The 21,021-nt window shown below is 37.7% G+C and overlaps 1 protein-coding gene across 3 annotated transcripts in view; it reads right to left on the bottom strand.

Annotated features, from left to right (window-relative positions):
• LOC126380686 (bestrophin-4) overlaps nt 1–21,021 on the bottom strand; it is a 33,018-nt gene that overhangs the window by 2,577 nt on the left and 9,420 nt on the right. For 2 of the 3 annotated variants that reach the window (XM_050030256.1, XM_050030254.1), the window contains exons 3-7: nt 17,111–17,291; nt 6,276–6,405; nt 4,839–5,077; nt 1,956–2,084; nt 609–716 (exon numbers count right to left, since the gene is read on the bottom strand). In XM_050030256.1, coding sequence (XP_049886213.1) covers nt 609–716; nt 1,956–2,084; nt 4,839–5,077; nt 6,276–6,405; nt 17,111–17,291 — 787 coding nt within the window. The remainder of the gene's footprint in view (nt 1–608; nt 717–1,955; nt 2,085–4,838; nt 5,078–6,275; nt 6,406–17,110; nt 17,292–21,021) is intronic. The other variant, XM_050030255.1, reaches the window with a different exon arrangement.

Below are 21,021 nucleotides of genomic sequence, written 5' to 3' on the forward strand. Positions count from 1 at the left end.
GGCTAAAGTCGATATAATGAGATCGACTAATGAGAGTGGAAGAAGCAAAAGTAGTTTGTCAGGATCTGGAGTGTAGTAACTTAGTAAGTATGCAAGAGGAATTTCATTGTCTTTAACAACCCTGTTGGCAGAGTTGAGATTGTACGTATATACAAATGTATTTTTAATAAACTGATTCCTGCAGACACCTAATTTTACTTTAAATTATATATACCTGTCATTTTCTTATCCACCCAAAAGGAAAATACACCGGCGCGGCGGTCCTGATGTCAGGATGGCCGGTACGGTGTATTAGACATACCATTTAGCGCTCAAAATTTTTAAGTACAGATTTTCATTGTCTAGTAGGTGTACCTACTAGACAGAAGTGTACTTCAGCACAAATTCTGTACAATCTTTCTGCATTATGTATATCTTATAAAGATATGCGATACTTTCTTCATAGGCGGATGAAATGTCATAATCACTCTGTCATTACGATATCTCTGTCGGATTTTACGGAATGCCCGGGAAGACAAACAGCTGAACATGTTCTACTTATGATTTTTACTCGCTCCCAGTCCAGCGTAGTAGCAAGTAATGTTGTTTAGTATTTTACAAATACGAACCTTTATATGCCTATCTATCAGCCAATTCAATTCTATATCGTCGTCATCCTCTCCAAAAGGATTTATGAGCACTTCCGCTACTTTCAACCAGCCCACGTAAAAGCAGAACTGAAAAGAAAACTTTTATATATAAAACATGTAAGGATAGGTAGGTTCATTTTAAATGTATGTAGACATACCGAAGTATATAGGTAATGACGACTCCTATAGGAATATTATCTTTTAAAAAGAGGTAACTAAGATAAATTATAAAGTAAAATTTTTGTCCATAACCTGAAGATTTGTCAGATCCGGCTTTTTACAGAAGCGACTGCCTGCCTGACCTTCCAACCCGCGAACTGAAAACCAGCCCAATACAGGTTAGGTCACATATCTATTGTGGGTTTCCTCACGTCTCCTTCATCTTCGTTTTCCTTCACCGCTGAGCACGTGAGGTATTCCGTGCAAGTGATTAGGTATAATCACTTATGATCCAAACATGAATTCAAAAACAAATTCGACAATCATTGGTTTAGGTTTATGCTGGATTCGAACCTGCGGCCTCAGAGTGAGAGGCAAGCGTTCTACCAACTGGGATTCCACGGCTCACGGGTTGTCTAAGCTCCCATCACACGAAAACTTTTGGGGTTGGGATAATGCACTTGGTAAACAAATTCCTCCCAAAAACCTTTGTAAAACCTCTGAACAGCTTTGTTTAAACCAGCTTAAACATTATGTTAAGTGGTTTACTTACCTCTACAGAATGCCCATTCTCTTACCTCCTTCCGGTCTACGTCTTGAACTACTTACTCCATCATCATTAACTTAACACTTTGAAGGAAAGAACGTCTAATGACGTTCCGATTCCAATGTGTCGTACTATCTATTCATCATCATCAGCCCATTAACGTCCCCACTGCTGGGGCACGGGCCTTCCCTATGGATGGATAGGGAGATCGGGCCTTAAACCATCACGCGGACCCAGTGCGGATAGATGGTTATTAACGACTGCTAATGCAGCCGGGACCAACGTCTTAACGTGCCTTCCGAAGCACGGAGGAGCTCGAGATGAAAACTTCTTTTTTTGTGGTCACCCATCCTATGACCGGCTTTTGCGAAAGTTACTTAACTTCAGCAATCGCAAACCGAGCGCGTTTACCGCTGCGCCACCGAGCTACTCAATTATGAAGCACCAATGTCCCATGGTCTCTGCCCGTGAAAGGGTTAACAGCCGCTCTCTTGTCGGTGTAGTATTCTCCACTCTTGACTGTCCGAGGCCAATTCGCTGTTTTTTTAAAAATACACGATGTCCGCCTTCTCTTTAATTTAATTTAATGAAGTATATAGGTGTACTAGTTATATATTTACCTGCAAAGCAGTAAATAATGGGAAGTAGACGTCAGGTTCATATTTGGAGGTGCTGCCCGGCGCAGGCGGCACTAACTGGCGGCCCATCAAAGCAGCCACGAAGTAAGTGTACAGGGCGAGCGTTACTACCTGTAAGTACATTTACTTATACTTATTTTTAGACAGAAATTTTTAAAAAATACTACTCTGCTTATCAACTTTTTTCCGTGATGTAGAAGGCATGTTAAGTAGCTATACCCGGTTGTTGCTATCCGTAAAAAAAGCGTGATGGAGATGCAACATACTCCCTCCGGTTGATCGAGGGAAGGCCTGTGCAGCAGTGTTATGTAATTTATTAGGCTGTTTATCTAATGTACTATTTATCTCATTCCTGACCAACCTATTGTAGAAACCAACCAAGGCATTATACTCCATTCTTCTTCTATCGTGTGGGTTGTGAGGTGGATTACCAACCTCATCAACCCTGGTGTCAGGATTATTATTGAGCCGCCAAAGGCCCCTAACGTAACTCATGTAACGACAACGTACTTACATCAGTAAGTAGTAACCGGGACCAACGGCTTAACTTACTTCTGGACAATCAGGTGATCAGCCTGCAATGTCGTAACCAAACTAGGGATCACAAAGTGATTTGTCCCCACCGGGATTCGAACCCGGGACATCCGGATCGTGAGCAGAACGCTCAACCACTGAACCACGGAGGCCGTTAAAATTACTCCATTGAGATTGCGAGTGCGACATGGTTTAGTACCTAATTTCATTTTATTTTTGAGTCTGCCCAGACTTCTGATATATTCTATAGGGTTTACTTTATTGTCCGTATGAAAATGTATGAAAAATCAAGCATCTAAATCAAAGCAATCAAAATTCAAACATTACGTAGCGGAATTAAAATCCAGACATAGAATTATGGGGCAAAAAGGAAGGTTCTTACAGCACAAGTAAACTAAAAATCCTATACCATATTTTTTCCATTACAAAAAATGATTTTGCGATTACAAACTTATTTGCGGTTGGTAACAAACCGTGACAACAGTACTTATTTAAACGGGAGAAAAATATATTTTTGCAATTGCAAAATCATTTGCAGCTGGTAAAGTAACCATGATCTATTTCGATGTACGGAGATAGTAGTTTTTCCACGACAAAGTCAAGGCCTCGCAACTCTAGGTGCGCGGGTCGGACTCGCACTTGACCGGATTATTGTCTGTAGGTACCTCCTATTTAAGCTGTGCCGTTAAAATATCTCGCCGACTGATTTATAAAGGAAACTTCAGAACTTAATTTACATAGTCAACTCGTTGTTGCCGCAAAATACCTATTGTATCGCGCTCTACATGGTTACGCTTTATGTTGTACAAAGACTAAGAAACACACAGGTACCTTTAGGTTAGGACAGGTCTCTGTCAGTCCTGAAAATAGATCACTTCACGTCGATCTTGCTCACTGTTCTTTCTTTAATCATCAGCCGTTCGACGCCCACTGCTGGGCATAGGCCTCCCCCAAGGATCTCCACGACTATCGGTCCTGCGCTGCCCGCATCCAGCGGCTTCCCGCGACCTTCACCAGATCGTCGGTCCACCTTGTAGCGGGCCTACCCACTGAGCGTCGTCCGACACGTGGTCGCCATTCCAGAACCCTTCCGCCCCAGCGGCCATCGGTTTTCCTCGCTATGTGTCCTGCCCACTGCCACTTCAGCTTTGCAATTCTCCGAGCTATGTCGGTGACTTTAGTTCTCCAGCGGATCTCCTCATTTCTGATTCGATCGAGTAGGGAAATACCGAGCATAGCTCTCTCTATTGCCCGCTGAGCGACACCGAGCCTCCTCACGAAACCCATAGTAAACGGCCACGTCTCACTGCCGTAGGTCATCACTGGCAACACGCACTGGTGGTTCTTTCTTTAATCATTATACATTATTGAGCCTTTTGTTCTTAAAGATCTTTGCCTCCGATGCCATTCAATACTTGGCCGGCCGCCAATACAATAGGGCCATTAAGAACTCTTACCCGATGCTAAGGATTCCGCCCTATGGAATTGTTAATTTTGCTGTCCTCAAAATTCACCTTACCTAATTAATCGCATGGTAAATATTTATGTTAAATTGTATTTTGAATCTAAATGCCATTTTGAGATCAGTAGTAACAAAAATGCCGTAAAAAACCGTAAAAAATAAATCTATAATGAAGCGTGTGACCGCATTTGCTTTTTGTCACGTGGGTAGTTTTGATATCTTCATATTGTGTAGACTATAAGAAATAGTGATAGATCACATTCTGGCTACCAGCTATAAAACAACGACATACTAAGTATAAGTACTTACAGCAAAACAAGACAAATAAATCATTCATTGCAATAGTATGTTAATATTTGCTGGAATCCAATTTCACTATCCATGGGTACTTACAATTTATAAATTTTATCTGCTTTCGCTGCTTTAGCTGGTGTCATAAAATTGTAAAACTACTTATAACGCAAGGGATACTGGAAATGGTGTTGAAATAAGTATGAAATAGAAGGTAATAACCTACTTCGATATTTACTGATGTTGTAAAAGCGTACGGTCTATATTTCAGAACTACCTGAGCACTGCTAATATACTGCTATGTTCAGCAGGTCCTTTGTTTGGTAAGGACACTGTAGGCTTGAAAAAGTAAAATGATTCCGTGCTTCAGAAGGCACATTAAGCCGTTGGTCCCGGGCTACTAGCCCAAACACCTCCACCAAGCCGCAGTGGAGCAGCGTGGTGGAGTATGCTCCATACCCCCTCCGGTTGATTGAGGGGAGGCCTTTGCCCAGTAGTGGGACGTGTATAGGCTGTTTATATAGTCATCAGTCACAGTAAAATGCAATAAAATGCGGTTCTAAATATTCAACACCAACCTGCGTATAAACTAGGGGCACGCAGACGGTATCATATCCTATGAGGGCTCCTAGTCGTCTTCTTATATCTGATAGCTCTACTAACAGGGTTTGTACGATATGGTCGCTAGTAATCAAGCCTTCTTTCCTTGCTCTATTTATTATATTTGTCGCCCAAACTAATGGCATCCAGTATTTTGACATAGGACTTTTCCCGTCCATTTTCTCGAAGACCTTTCTTTCGCTTTCCAGCATCAAGCCTGAAAAAGTTAAGAAGAAATATGAATTAATTAGTTGCTGCGATCGTCGGCACCAGCTATTGTAGTCGTTAAGTCAAATCAAAGGTCTTCGGACGGCTTAAAAACTCACAATGAATGGAATCTCCGCCAACCGTCATAACACCCCGAACCGAACACTCCACATAAAAATCCCATTCTTACCGTGCGCCAGAGACACAGTCAGGGGCTCTCACCCTTATTCCTTAACGGCTAAATTAAGACCCAGAGGGACGAGGTTGCCTTCCAATACAAATGATGAGGGGCGGAGAGTTACCGTTCTACACGTAGTAAGTACTTGAAGTTACACAGTTCTTAGTGATTAAAACAAAGTTTTCATGTTTTGGCTTGGATTGCCATTTTAATTTACCTCTTAAGTATATTAATAGGTTATTACATATTTTCATATGCAATACTTACTGCTTCGATCAATATAAAAAAATATATGAATAATATATTAATAATTATTATTGTTATTAAATTAGAGTACTTATTAAATAAAAGTTTCAAGAAACTTAATTCATTTCTTTAACTACTTATGTGTATATTATTATATTCTACTTTACAGAATCAATTTCACCCCTACAATCAAAGTTGCCTCAAAAATTTTCAATTCAAACTTACTTATTAATGCTTATCTAAAAAGCTAGCTATAGGTACCTCGTTGTAGAATTTACTTGGCACCGACTTCAGAATTATAAAATTAATTATCCAATTAAAAATACGTACTAATTACTTTGTGCGAAGTAAATTCATTTATTGCTTTTTAGTTTTGCGTTTGAAGTCGGTTGTTTTTTGTTAAAAATTTTATTTTTATTATTTTATATTCGAATTTGGGGTGTCTTTGCAATATCCATTTAAAAAACCCATGTTATCAAAGTAGCCCCATATTCAATCTAAAGTTGATAAGACTGTTTTTATATTATGTTATATTTTTCTCTCAGTTATTAATGTGCTTTTTATTCAATTTTAACGTAATATTTAAAAAGTTACTTTAATTTTAATTTCGTTTTACGGTAGGTACTTATTTGTGTACGTTAGGTAGGATGCTGACCATAATTTCTACACAATTGAGAAATAGTCGACTTTGTATCTATTAAGATTTACTTACAGTTTTTCTTACAGTTACTTATTATAATTAGGGAAAAGGACATGGTAACGATTAGAATGTGTAGATACTTACCGGAATCAACTACGTGCTGCCACGTGGGGAATCTCCTTTTGACTCTGAGAGACACCCTTTGGAGGGTTATCACGTAAGCGAGAATGGCGTATCTTACAATATTTCTTCGCATTAACCGACCCGTTTCATCCTGTAGACAAAGATTAAGATTTTATGCCACAAGTGCAAACAATAAAAATATTTAAAAAGATAGTATTAATATCTGTCAGCTAATACACAGATGATCAACATTTTTGTGTTTGTCCCAAAAATCAGATAATAAATGGTGCATGTTATGCTCGTAAATGGTGAAATCGCGATTCAACCTCAGAATGAGAGCTAATGAGCTGGAAACTTGTAAATAGCTAGTTTCGTTTTATCACTTTCGACGTTGGCTGAAAATTATTTAAAAACGAAGTCTAATATTTTATTAGCTCTCATATCTACTTGCTTTAAATGTAGAAATAAATAAAAATACTGATCCTAACATAACCTAATGTACTTATTACGTAATAACAAGTTACCATTTCAAATTTTCAATGTCACAACGATTCAGTTTACACTTAGGTAAAAAAAAAACTATTGTAAAAATGATCTACTACGTAGAATAAATATAATACAATATATAAAGATATCGCCTTCATCGCAAGAATAATTTCACAGCTGTCCCAACAACTTGGAATTAGTATAAATATATTATTAAGTATAGTAAGTAGCTACCTAACTAACCTACCTATTTATTTATGGTAGGAGTTGCATAATATTAAAATAAGTACCATAAAAAAACATCCATAAGTATCCTACGCGCATCCCTTAGCTTGTCTTATCTGTTTCATGAAATCATTTTGGAAGTCTCATAAATTTAAACCCTTTGCGCAGCAAAAAAAACTAAAAAATCATAGTGTTATATTTATTCTCTAAAGGCCTTATTCCAACTGGCTGATTTTCGTAACTTATCCTTCAGACGGGATATATCTACCCCACGTTGCTCCACATTCTATGAACATTGAACATTTAGGAACATTCACAACCGTGCTGCCGCCTACATTTGAAGTATTAGTTTTTCAATGGTATAGCCTCTTGTTCACTTGTTTGTTACTTTTGATAAATAATTGAGTAGAAAAATATAATTGTCTTCCCTTTCACTGATAGGTAATATTTATATTGTTTTGAGAAGTTATTGGGCGTGAAACGAGAATAAAATCAGTGAAACTCAAGCTGAACGGCAATGGTTCTGCCTGCAGGTTATAGGTAAGTACCTACCTACCTAATAAGTACATAATTAGGTTTGTGTGGCAGCAGTGAACGACGTATCGGATTGTGTAACAGTAGTATAAGTAACACTTTAAGTGTACACGTTGAACCTATTTGCCTAATTTTCTCTTTTCTGTCTGATGAAATAAGTTAGAAAGTAAGATTATCTGCATACCTAAGTAGATAAATTGTGAAGTGAAATTATACTGTAGCACAGGTCCATCACACTCCGTATATACCTAGTGTATCTACCTATTTCGAGCACGGTCATACTGAACAAAATCGTGTTTTAAATTCATAATTACATGATGGGTATTGCACAGCACAGAATGAAAAAAGAACTAATTAGGTAGGTATCTACCTATGCAAGACTCTCACGCAATGCAAGTAACACAAACTGTATCGAATTGGTAGCTGTACCTGTCGCGGAACTAGACAGATTCATCAAGCTTGATAAACATACCTAGATTGAATTATGTCAATAAGTTGCAGAATGTAGTTCAAGATACTAGTCATCAAAAAAAATATCAACAATTTTATTTTTCATTTTTTTTTAAGGAATTACGTACCTGCTATTTGATACTTACAAGTAAGTTCCACACTTACTTCCTTACTTACAAGAATGACAAAATAATAATTATAAAATCAATTGCTATATTTTTCTGTTTACTTTTATTAAATAACTCATAAACTCAATGTTTTTATTAAATAAACAGCAAATAACTCTTATGTTTCGCAATAGATAATCTCAGCATTATAAAAAAATGCTGTCTGCAATTTAGAACACGAAGCCTTGACCTCTGCGCTTTTCCGCAACACAATATCGGCGAAAATTGCCTATTATCTACCCTATTATTTATTTTTTGCTTTGATCGCTAAAATTGCCAATAGTACAGAGTAGCACATCGCGTTTTAAATAGTAAAAAACAAAACGTTAACGCCGCTGGCATACCTAATTAATATTATAGTAAAACCAACTATGTAGGTAGGTATACCTATGACGCAATGATTTTACTACTGAACCCAGTTATTGTGATTGATTAATTCATTAAGTTCAGCGAGAAATTCAAGTGTTGTTTAGCAGATATATTTATAATTAACTGGACCAGTGAAGGATAAACAACATATTTACAATACCCTTTAGTGTCAAAATACATAGATAAGTAAAAAAGGTATCTATCTATGCGGAAAAATATAATGGTAAATACATACCTAATATATGTATAATTAGCGATTGGCGAACAGTAAGTAGGTGGGTTTCTTTTTATTTTGGCGCAATAAAGTGTATTTGTATTGTAGGTACGTATATGTTTATAAATCAACAATTTCAGTTAGCAAGCACGCATAGCGAATCCTTTTTAAGCTGAGTTTATTATCGCTCGTGGTAGTAGGTACCTACATTCGCCTAAGGTGCGCGGGCGGCGCAAGTGCATTGAGCTGTAGACGCGGCTGCGCACCCGTATCAATGTGCAAGCAATAACGCAATGCGCTGTACTTATGTATAAATGGCGTGCAACATTTATACAAAACACCACCATCATCCGTAATCGCTGCAACAACAGGTAAATTGAGTTTCACATCGCGTTTGCAGTATTTGACACACTGACAATCAGCATAAAATAGGCAATCGCCTGTTATTCCCTCGATATTCCTATGCATTTATTTTCAAAGATCTCTCAAAGACAATAGTTGTCCAATAGGTAACTCTTTGCAGAATAAATACACAACTACAAGCAACGTATCAATTAACTACCACTAAAAACCAGCATGTTATTGACGCTGAATGTTGGTATTTTTTCATACTATGTTACCGGTGTAAGCGTAGTTTTGTTTTGTCCTCAAAATTCGTAACACTTGTGGATTTCGCACGGTTTCTGTATACAGCAGCGGTCATAATGTTTACGTCAATGTGCCTTCCTCATGCTGCAGAGGTAGCCGGTTTTGGGAGCGACGCAAAGATAGTACGTAAACAGCCTTATTGGTATGCAAAATGTATATTAAGTAATGCAAAATGTATATTTTGATTTTAAGTGACAAATTTACGTAGTATTAAAAACCAATGGGCACTTAAGTTAGTAAGTTGCGGCGGTGTAAAATGATGAGCAGTGTAGTAAGTGCCGAATAATGCTGGAGTGGATGGATAAAAACTTTGTTTTTACCGAGGTTCGTTCGAATCGCCAGCGGATGTAAATAAAACCCGCCACAAGATTCATTATTGTTTCTGTTGCGCCGTGAAAAGAGAAGACAAAAGGTAGATATTTATCAATGCAGCCTCAACGACACAATGACGTTTATATTTTTAAACGCCAACATCACCTTTGTGTTAAACCAAAATGTACTTACCTTAATTATTTTGAAGCGTTGCATTTTAGTTACATACACTGTGATTGAATTTTGATACAAAGTCGTTTTGTGTTAAATGTTACATAATATTTTATATTTATTCCTTTTGCAGTAGGTAGGTAAGTATGATGTGGCACAGCAGTAAGTGTTTACCTGAACATCAGGTAGCCTGCAGTTGTAATAGCATACGGCACCAAGAAGGATGATGTAAATAATAATTACATACATGCAAACAATAATCGAGATTGAGATCAGGTATCACGGTGCAGCGGACCAAAACAGATGTTACTTGATTATGCTGTGCTATGTCTGTTGCATACCTACCTGTTCGTTACGAACTCGTCGCGACGTGAGGCTCACTCATGTGAGCGTCTTACAGATGTCAATAAACATTACCTGACCTAGTGTGCTTTGACCGTGAATCTAACAGCTCTACTATTAACTATTTTTATTAAGTATAGCTATATACGACTAATTATAATTAATTAAGATTATGCTGACGCTTGCGACTTCGTTCGCGTGGTTTTCGGCCAGTCCTTGTCCGTCACTGGGTTTCAATCTGTCTACATGGCATTTTCATCGAAATCGATCCAGCTGTTTAGGCGTTAAACGCTAACTTCTGATAATTAATTCTGAATTTACAATATCGACATACAGGATATTTCCTATGCATAGTACTGAAAAAATATGCAAATCTGTATCTTAAGAATTTTGAAAAATTCAATCAAGGGCAGTATTCCCAGAATTTAATACCATATTCGAAAATAAGATTACTTATATAGAAGCTTTGACTAATTTTGACACGATTGGACAATACAATGAGAGCCATAAAGGTTTTCTAATAAATTTAGTCTGATTTGATTGATGTTTGCAAGAGAATTTGCTTATTTTACTTTACTTAGATATCAAAAACTGGGGATTTACTACAATGAATGAATGAATGATCTACAAAGCGTGAAATTATTTATGACGCTTTTTGTCCTCCTATTAATATACTTAAATTGTATCCGGTTCTCACCCTCCGTAGTCTTTCTTGAGAAAGTATTTTTCCTCTTACGATAAAGAATTTGACACAGGAGGAAAAGATAGAAAGCCTAGGGTTCGTAGGGGGAAGATCAGTTTCTTCGAAGAAAGGAGACGAACGGGTGATCTAAGACAGACGGTGTGCAGACGGTATAAAAAAAGACTGCTTGGTAAAAGTTGTTTTTCATTCAACTTGCAGGGCAAGCTGCCCGACTGATAGGGGTACATGGAGACTTGTGACTAGCAAAGAGGCGTAATAGTTTGTTATGTTATCTCCACACACTTTTTTTTCAAAACTCACGTTCGTTATTTGCAAACACGAACGTGAACGTAAATTTATCTACGTGTAAACGTGAATCACGTGTAAATGGATAAACCGAGGCATCAATGCATCGGTCACATAGCTAATTGTGAGTAGGGTTTAACATTGTAACCAAGGCTGTGACATTAGCTAATAAAACAATGCACAGGGTTGCCACATGCCTTTTCCTGAAGGATAAAATTGCAAAATAAAACGGTACGCTAGTTCGAGGAGAATGAGTCAGTGTGAGATAATCAAAGATTATTTGTTGACAAAGTGCGTTTTGGCGTCAGTTCTAGATATGCATATTTGGTAAATGAGTACACTTATTTCGCCTGGCACACAGTTGAAACAGTAGACTGGTAGTGTGGGTGTATGTCAGTGGATCCCCGCCACGGTTGTAAAAATTGCCGACGCGCGCGACAGCCACCGGTGTTCGGAAGTTGCCATACAGTTCATAACCCGCTCTCGGCTGCGAGGTTTAATGCAAGGGGATAAAAGTAAAGGTAAGGAACTACATTCTTAATAGTAGGACGTCTAATGGTTAACTGCGCCAGGGGTGGAGCAGCGCAGTAATGCCGGATGTCGGCTTCTTAAGTGGCGAGTCGCGGGTACTGATGTAGCGAGTGGCAGCCATCGGCCACACGTGTGTGTGTGTCAAGAAAATATGACAAAGTGGGTCAACTGTTTGTTTCAGGCGACCGGTGGAGGCTATAGGTGGCCTGTTTGTGCCGACAATAAATCGTAACAGGAATCTGTTCGTAAATCGTACGTCGTTGTGTGCGATTCCAATTTGCATACTTACTTGTAACCGCATATCCACCAGGGATTTGGACCATAAGTAGTAATGTTTTAGGTACAAAAAGAAAACAATATTCATTACAAATAGTGGTATTGGGGTCTCCACATCCATAGTCCATACCCTATACACTACTCCAAGGGCAGTCAAGATGTACCACGTCACTCATTTTATAAATAAAAAGAGATCTTTTTCTTGGTCTGTATTAGAAGATGAACAAATCGTGACTTGAAGACGACTATGGCATTCGTTCCTTCAATATTATAAAAAATGAATGTTGATGATGATAGCATGCTTTTTCATGGCTCTTTTAAATTTACTGAATTAGGTATGTCTAATTACGTTTATTTATTTAAATAGGTAAGTTGTTTCTTTCTTATTATGTATTATATTATAAAGTATTAGGTATTTTATTTAATTCTTAATGTTTCTGGGTAATTTATTCGCGGTTGACGTAATTTTTACACATATCTAAGTACATAGTTACGTAGAGTGGCATGCGTTGTTACGACTTAAATACCACTCACTACGGAAATTTTGGATATCGCTACAGGCATCCTGTTTGTGTCTGTCCATGGAATGTGCCCCTGGGTCTGTGCTTGGGGTCTACGTCTATAGATACGAGGGCTGATTGATAAGTATCCGAAATGAAAAACTTTTTAAAACTAAAATGGAATAAAATATATACCGTTCTATTTTTAAATCTTTAGTAAGCTTACATGCAAAATTTTATTTCATTGGCGCCAAAAAGTCTACTGTTATGCGACGATTGATTTTTATTTGCTAATTAAGTACGTTTGAAAAATGGAAAAAATAAAGTTCGAGTCGTTATTAAGTTCTACGTTTTGAAGGGAAAAATAGCAAGTCAGATTAAAGCCAAGCTGGATGCCGTATTAGGTGACTCTTCTCCTGCGATGTGTACAGTTCACACCTGGGTAACCGATTCTAAACTGGGCAGAAAGAGTTGTGAAGACGCCCATAGAGCTGGACGTCCAAATGAGGTCACAAATGAAGTGAAGATACGAAAAATTGAAAAAAATGTTCTAAACGATCGACGACTGAAATTACGAGAGATAGCTATAATGGTAGGGATATATCATCGGAACGAGTTTTTAATATTTTACATGAACATTTGAATATGAAAAGGCTTTGCGCGCGATGGGTGCCGCGTTTGCTGACTGCAGACCAAAGACAGCGGAGAGTGGATGATTCCTTAAAGTGTCTAGAGCTGTATAAACTTGATCCTGTTGAATTTTCGCGGCTATATGTAACCGTTGATGGAACATGGATTCATCATTATACGCCTGAAACAAAAGAACAGTCTAAACAGTGGACTAAGAGCGGTGAACCTGTGCCTAAGAAGGCAAAATCAACATTACCGGCTGGAAAGGTGATGGCTACTGTCATTTGGGATAAGCGAGGTGTGATTCACGTGGATTATCTTGAAAAGGGTAGGACAATTAATGGACAATACTACGCAAACTTGCTGCAAAGATTGAATGAAGAAATTCAAAGGAAGCGACCTTATTTAGCGACGAAAAAATACTGCTCCACCAAGACAACGCACCTGTTCACACCTCCGCTGTAGCAAACCCTAAAATAGAAGAATTAAGATTTAAATTGCTGCCGCATCCACTTTACTCGCCAGACCTGGCTCCGTGCGACTTCCATCTGTTCCCAAATTTATAAAAGTGGCTAGGTGGCCAAAGATTTTCTTCAAATAAAGAATTCATTGCCACCGTAGACGGCTATTTTGAGGGGTTGCACAGGATCTTCTACCAAAATGGTATAAAAGCTTTAGAGAAGCGGTGGAATAAGTGTGTACAGGTAGAAGGAAGCTATGTTGAAAATAAATCATTTTTGTGTATAATATTAGCAGTTATCATTTTCATTTCGGATACTTATCAATCAGCCCTCGTACTCGTGGGCCAATCGTACAAATCGATGCTGTGGTTTAGGCGTGAAAGGAAAGACACATCGAGTTGCGTATAGGTACTCAATTTCGTAGTACTCAATCAATCAATTGTACATAAAGAATAATTATAATTGAGTCGTGTCATTTTTAAATAGGTAACTTAACGTCCAGCAATTATTTGAAACTATAAACGGCCATAAACTACAACAATAGCCACCGCTTCACAAGGATGTGAGTAAACAATTTTTTGTTCAGTTCGTAATCGTAGTTATCTAATAAAATAATTAAATTTAAATCGCAGAGCCGTCATATATAATTTACTCATAATTTATTATTATGAGTCGACATTTATCGCCTTGTGTTCTTCCGTTTATATTTTTATAACTTTTACTTTGTAATCAGTGCCAGCCAGGTGAAGCAAGTATGGACCCACAGCGGGACATAAAGCGACGTGATCTTCTTGCCTGATATCGTACGCGATTCGGGAATTTTTCGAAGTTATTAATTATGCGTCGGAAGGCGTATAGGTTTCATTTCGTTTAAAGTGAAGCCTACCTACTTTGGCATTTGTATGTCAACAATAAGGACTTGTTTAGTGATCAGAATAGATATTCGAGCGCATTTATTTCGATAATAAAACTCTAGGGATCGAATAACAATCCTGGCTTCGTGGGATTTTTCAATACAATCTTTAGGTAAATAAATGCCCAAATCACTGACCATAATCATTCAATTGCGTTTCACAACAAAAAATACACGTTTTCGCACGCAAAATATATGTATAAGTAATTTAATTGTCGACGTAAGTAAGTATACTTAAATTAAAACAGAATTTGTATGTATTATGTAATGTAAGTACCCAACAACTTGGTAAACAGCATTTTAGGTTCATATTAAAAAGATAAAGTTCCTTGTTTCTACTCCACCGTTTAACATAAAAATGTAACCATCCCGACTTGGACAGCCACGAAACACCTAAATGTCTGTCTGTCTGACTACTCAAGTCCAGGGGGGATAGCTAAGTTGCTAACGATTTTGAAAAACGCCTATTGGACAGTGATAAAAAGTTACGGTATTGGCATAAGGTGACACCTCGTACATTGTTATCACTGTCACTTCTGAGACTGTCACAGTCATTTTTCATACCTCATCGTTTGCAACTTGGCTAAGTTCCCAGTAGTCTCGCCTAGTACTATACACTTTCTTTCTGTTTCTTTCTTTAATACTGTCAAGCGAAAACACCTTCCGATAGTAAGCTTGAAAGTGCAAAGCATCACTGCCATATTCGAAATCAATTTTTTCACTGATCAATGAAAATCAATCAAAAAGGGAAAGAAGTAGTTTGATACTACAAAACCTAACCTTCACGATTTGAAAGATCCAGGGTTTTTTTTTGACGTGACTTGTTGTAGATTTGCCGCAGATGGCATTAACTACTTGGCCGGACAAATAGGGAGCGCTACAACGTCGTACAACCCGGTACAACGTTTAAGACAAAGGCCTGAGGGTGCCCAGTAGGGCGCGAACCTCGGCTCAGGGCGTCGTCTGAGAGGAAAAATATTTGAAAGAATTAATCGATAGCGATAAGCGCTGAATGAGGGAAATTGTCGACCATGCCGGCGGGGTCGATATCGGGGTCCTGAAGTGTTTGGTGTCGCGAGCTGATTGGCTGCCTCTATGGCTAGCACCTTACTGACAACATTAGTATTACTTAATAAAGAAATAGAATTGTTTATAAGTGACAACAGCTGTTGAACAGTATAAAAATTGGTATAAAATCATAAACAGAATGAACACAAACAAAATCTCCCGTGATGCAGTGATTTTGTCTGTATAAGTACCTACTTCTTTGATTTGTAACAACATTCCTTTGTAATATTTCGTAAATGTAACCTACTTAACAAAATATTTACAGTTTATCATCATTCAGTAATACTTGGGCCACAAAGCACGAACTAAGTTGTACTTATCCGTTGTTTCGACACATCACCAGTTACGCGAGGCAGCCGCTAACTTAGATTGGTACACTTTCTGTGCACTATTGCATTGTGATGCATAGAAAGTCAGCGGCCGGATTTTTTCTAAGTTTTTTTTATAAAATTAGGAACATAGTAAGTACACGTTGTCAGGGTTTTATATCGGTGCCTACTAGCTTACGCAGGTTAAGGATACTTAATTATTTTCATCTGTGGCGGATGGTAGCATTATCGACAGGTATAATACGTATAGAGAATAGTAAATACCTACTTAGAGATTTATTGAAATATGTAAGTATACCTACAGCTGCGTAGATTATTTGCACACGACATAAAAGTTTAGGTAGGTTAAGTAGGTTTACATGGCGGCGGCGTTACAGGAAGAGAACGAATTTATGGATGAATATTGAAAGAATATGCAAGGAGATTGAATGGCCGGTGTTGAAGGTATGTTGCACATACAACAGCAGGATTTTTCCTGTTTCATAATTGTATTGTTCTCCTTTACATTTCAAGTTCGAGTAGATTACAATTCACTCTGGACGGCAAAGTAAGTCAGTAACAAGTTAAAATAACTCGCTTAAGTATAACTCATGATCAATGCTCGAATTCGTTTTCGTTTTTCCTAGGCACCTATCCAATGTTTTCATCACTATTTCAGTTTGAACCACTACTGGAAAGCGCCCCTCAAACGGGTTTTCCATCAGTTTCACTAAGCAAAGCCGTCATGCCATCACAGAATGGTACACTTTAAAAAACGTTGCACAATTATGCTAATAGTTTAGCGGAAAAAGTCACTGAAATATTTGGCCGGAAGAGGTAATAAAAAACTTGTTTAATGTTTTAAAAAAGTAATTAGTTATAGTACATTATAAATAAGTTAATAAATACGCTGGGGCTTTAGTAATTTCGCTTACAGCGCGTACGAAAAATAAATGATTTCGCAGAAGCAATCCATTGCCGTAAAAACTGAAGGTGCTTAAATGTTTTCACAATGTAAATAACAATGCAAGTAAGACATATTCGCTTTACTATAATATACATAAGAAGTGGAAAATAGGACAAAAGACGATCATCAATTGAAATGAAAATCACACATTACATTACATTTAACGCATGAGTACTTAATACTATTTTAGGTATTTTTGTCAATCTTTTGTCTTTTGCTTTTCGTTGATAGTGGAAGAATTATGAAGGTGAAGGTGCTTATGATAAGTAGTTACTTAATAGTCATGTTGCCTTTACTTTACTGACCGCTCCAGGTATCCCGGCGGAGATGAAGAGGGCCAAGGTATCTGGCCAGGGCAGGAGTTTGTACTGCTCCCACCATCTCTTGACTATAAGACTGACGTAGAAGCCCAGGACGAAGGACATCGGGATTGACTCGCTCTGCGCACCGAAGTACTGCCGCACTTTTTCAAATATCCTGTGGGGCACAAATGATAGTCAATAAATAAATATCTTTATAAAAGCAAAACATAAGGAAACATCCACTTGAGATGTACAAAGCCTGTATCCAGCAGCAGTAGTAGGTAGGTACAATTGTCTACATGACAGTTGTAACAAATATAATATCAAATATGTCAGATATTGTATATTATCATTTAATGATATTTTATCCAAAAGTTCTTTTTTTATTAAGGTACTTTTTAAATGAGGAGCTCGGTGGCGCAGCGGTTAACGCGCTCGGTCTGCGATTGTTGAAGTAAAGCAACTTTCGCAAAGGCCGGTCATAGGATGGGTGACCACAAAAAAAAGAGTTTTCATCTCGAGCTCCTCCCTGCTTCGGAAGGCACGTTAAGCCGTTGGGCCCGCGTGATGGTTTAAGGCCCGATCTCCCTATCCATCCATAGGGAAGGCCCGTGCCCCAGCAGTGGGGACGTTAATGGGCTGATGATGATGACTTTTTAAATATTTTATTCTTACGAAATAAGAATTCATTTTTATCTGTGTATTACAAGACCCGAAACACGGGCGGCCATGACTGAGCTTCGTATGACGTCACAAATCCAAAATAAACAAAAACTATGGGGGTTCAAAAATCGACGAAACGTTTCCAGAAAAGGGTGGGTTAGAAAAGGCACCTTGTAACCTGCCCTTAAGTTTCGCTTTGTTCGTCTTGGCGGGGGCATTCCCGTGAAGCGAGATCTAAGTTATTGGTACAAAAACATACAGGAAAAAATATGTTTAAAATATAAAACATGTGTGTACCTATATCAATAGGATGGCTGACGAAACGGTAAGACGACTTGCGAAATGCAAAATAGACACGTACTTACTTATATTTAATAACAGATGCGATGTAGATAGGTACTTATACATATAGAGGTACCTACACAATTTTATTAACCAACAATTATTGTTTTATGGTAGATTTCTTTTTGTTGGGCACTGCTGCGTGTGTAAACAGCCTGTATTATGTGACTCTTCTCCTCTTATGTGGGTTTGTCACATCGATATGTATGTATAATATGTTAGTATGGTTGTGAGCTCAACGAACGATCTGATCAACCGACCGACTGCTTTACGTGCCGTAAGAAGCATGGATTATCTTACAATCGGATGATCAGCCTGTCCTAACTAAACTTGGGATCTCTCTATAATACACGCTACTGCTGATTATAATAACGACCTCCGTGGTCCAGTGGTTGTATAGGTTGTATAGGTTCACGATCCGGAGGTCCCAGGTTTGAATCCCGGTGGGAACATACAGCAAAAATTACTTTGTGAGCCCTAGTTTGGTTAGGATATTACAGGCTGACCATCTCATTGTCCGAAAATAAGATGATCCGTGCATTGGAAGGCACGTTAAGCCGTTGCAGGAGCAACGGCTAACCAGGAGGTTACTACTTACTGATGTAAGGTAAGTAATCGTTACATGAGCCATGTCGGGGGTCTTTGGCAGGTCAATAATAACCCTGACACCAGGGTTGATGAGGTTGGTAATCCACCTCACAACCCACGCGATAGAAGACTGCTGATTGTTGGAGAAACATTCAGACTTGATTCTAGTTGGATTATTTATAAAGGTAGCTTCGATATTTAATTTAAGACTTTTATTTATATAGCATGGCTAAAATGTTACTTTTTACTTATACCAATTTTACATTCTGTTGCGTGAGTCAGTCAAACTATAAATCGAATATGTATTCACATCGCACACACGTAGTATAATAATGACAATAATGAATATTCATTTCTTAGATAACATAAAAAATGCGAGGTTAGTGACAAAGTAAATGTCTGGCAGAATATTTTGATCATTAGTTATGTGTGATGTTGACGTTCACTAACAGTTAGGTAGGTGTTTGTTACTATTTGTGTAATAAGGTTCCGTATTCATAATACCTCTAATATACAATTACACTATGCCCAGCAGAATATGATTGCTTAATCCCGGTGGGGACACATCACGAAAATAACCTTGTGATCCCTAGTTTGGTTATTGGACATTACAGGCTGATCACCTCATTATCCGAAAGAAAGATGATCCGTGCTTCGGAAGGCACGTTAAGCCGTTGGGCCCGGTTACTACTTACATATGTTAGTAGTAGTTACATGAGCCATGTCAGAGGCCTTTGGCGGCTCAATAGTAACCCTGACACCAGGGTTGATGGGGTTGGTTAATCCACCTCACAACCCAAACGATAGAAGATTGCTTAATTATTTTTTCTTCTTTTTCATTTTTGTTTTATATTACCTACTCGAGTAAAATAGGCAAGTATACTCGTATATTTATAATAATATAATAATAATAATAAGTATTTATTTCCAAAAATAACACAAACGAAAAGTTACAATAGCAGTTGATCGTACAGAGTTTTGATACAGATAGTGATTCTCTGTCCCCCAAACTAGGAAAACCTGTATTTTGGGGGGTTAGCGAGTCCGGAAAGTTATAGAGCTAAGGTACAGACCAAAGTTTAGTAATATATGTTTAGTCTGTGTTATTATAGCCATAAATGTTACCTACTTATATTAAACTTAAACAGAAGAGTGTGAAAATTCTCACCTAAGTATTTCCAAAAGCAGTTTGTTAAACTAAAATACTTCTATTTCGTCGAGCCTATAAATAAGTACTTAAGTACCACATCTTATACGGTAGCCATACAAGTAGGTATGGGTGTCAGTGACACCGTAACAAATATTGAAGGGGATGATTCAGACCATGATTCTGAGTGGAATTTCCTGTCGGAAAATTCATGAAGGCTTTAGTGTATTTTTAATTATTTTCCGTTCCATACTTTTGTGACGGAAAATTCCATTCGATATTAAATCAGAATCATGGTCTGAATCATCCCCCTCAGTATTCGTTACGATGTCACTAACACCCTGTATTTTAAATTAAACCCGCCTACATCGCAACACATCAAAAAAACTACCTACCTACTTTTGTAGCACTCCCGATACAATTCTCAAGACTCCCAAGATGTCTTACTACATAAATCAATGAAAACGTTAAAATTGCGATAATTTTACGTACTTACCTATCAATTGCTTATTAAACTATTTATTAATGACAAGTAAAATGTAGAAAAGTACTTGTAAGTGTATAAAACAAAGCAAGGTTTTGCTTTTATCTTCAACAAAAATGTTTTAACGATTACAGATGATAATTCAATGAGCTACACCAATTATGCAAATGTTGCGAAGATGCCATACAAATTGACGTAGTAGGTAGGTCTAGTAATTCGGGTCGCTCCGATGGTCAGCGATATGGTGGACATTACACCTAATCATCAATGAATGACCTTCGTTTTGATCTTTTAGCGAACGGACATTATATAAAATATGAAAATTACTGTTGTACGCTTTTGCATTCTGAGACTCTGAATGATGAAATTAGAGTTCTGAATTGATAGCACCTTGTGCTAGTAGCGAGTAGGTATAGATATATATTTTTTTCTGAAGTACTTACTTAATTCATTATTCCTTCTCTAGCTAAAACTACAAGAATAGATAAAGGTTTATCGAATAGATATACAAATGTATATAAATTATAGAATATATATAAATATATATACAGGACTACAGGTACAGCGATGTAACGAAGAATGTAACGCCCTACGCTTACAGGGCGAATTCTCGACAAAAAAATGGCGATCTTCATTATTATTGAATGATTGAGGCACCCATTGTGTTCGGCATTGACGGTA

Source organism: Pectinophora gossypiella, chromosome Z, assembly GCF_024362695.1.
Source record: "Pectinophora gossypiella chromosome Z, ilPecGoss1.1, whole genome shotgun sequence".
In the NCBI taxonomy this organism is placed as follows: domain Eukaryota; kingdom Metazoa; phylum Arthropoda; class Insecta; order Lepidoptera; family Gelechiidae; genus Pectinophora; species Pectinophora gossypiella.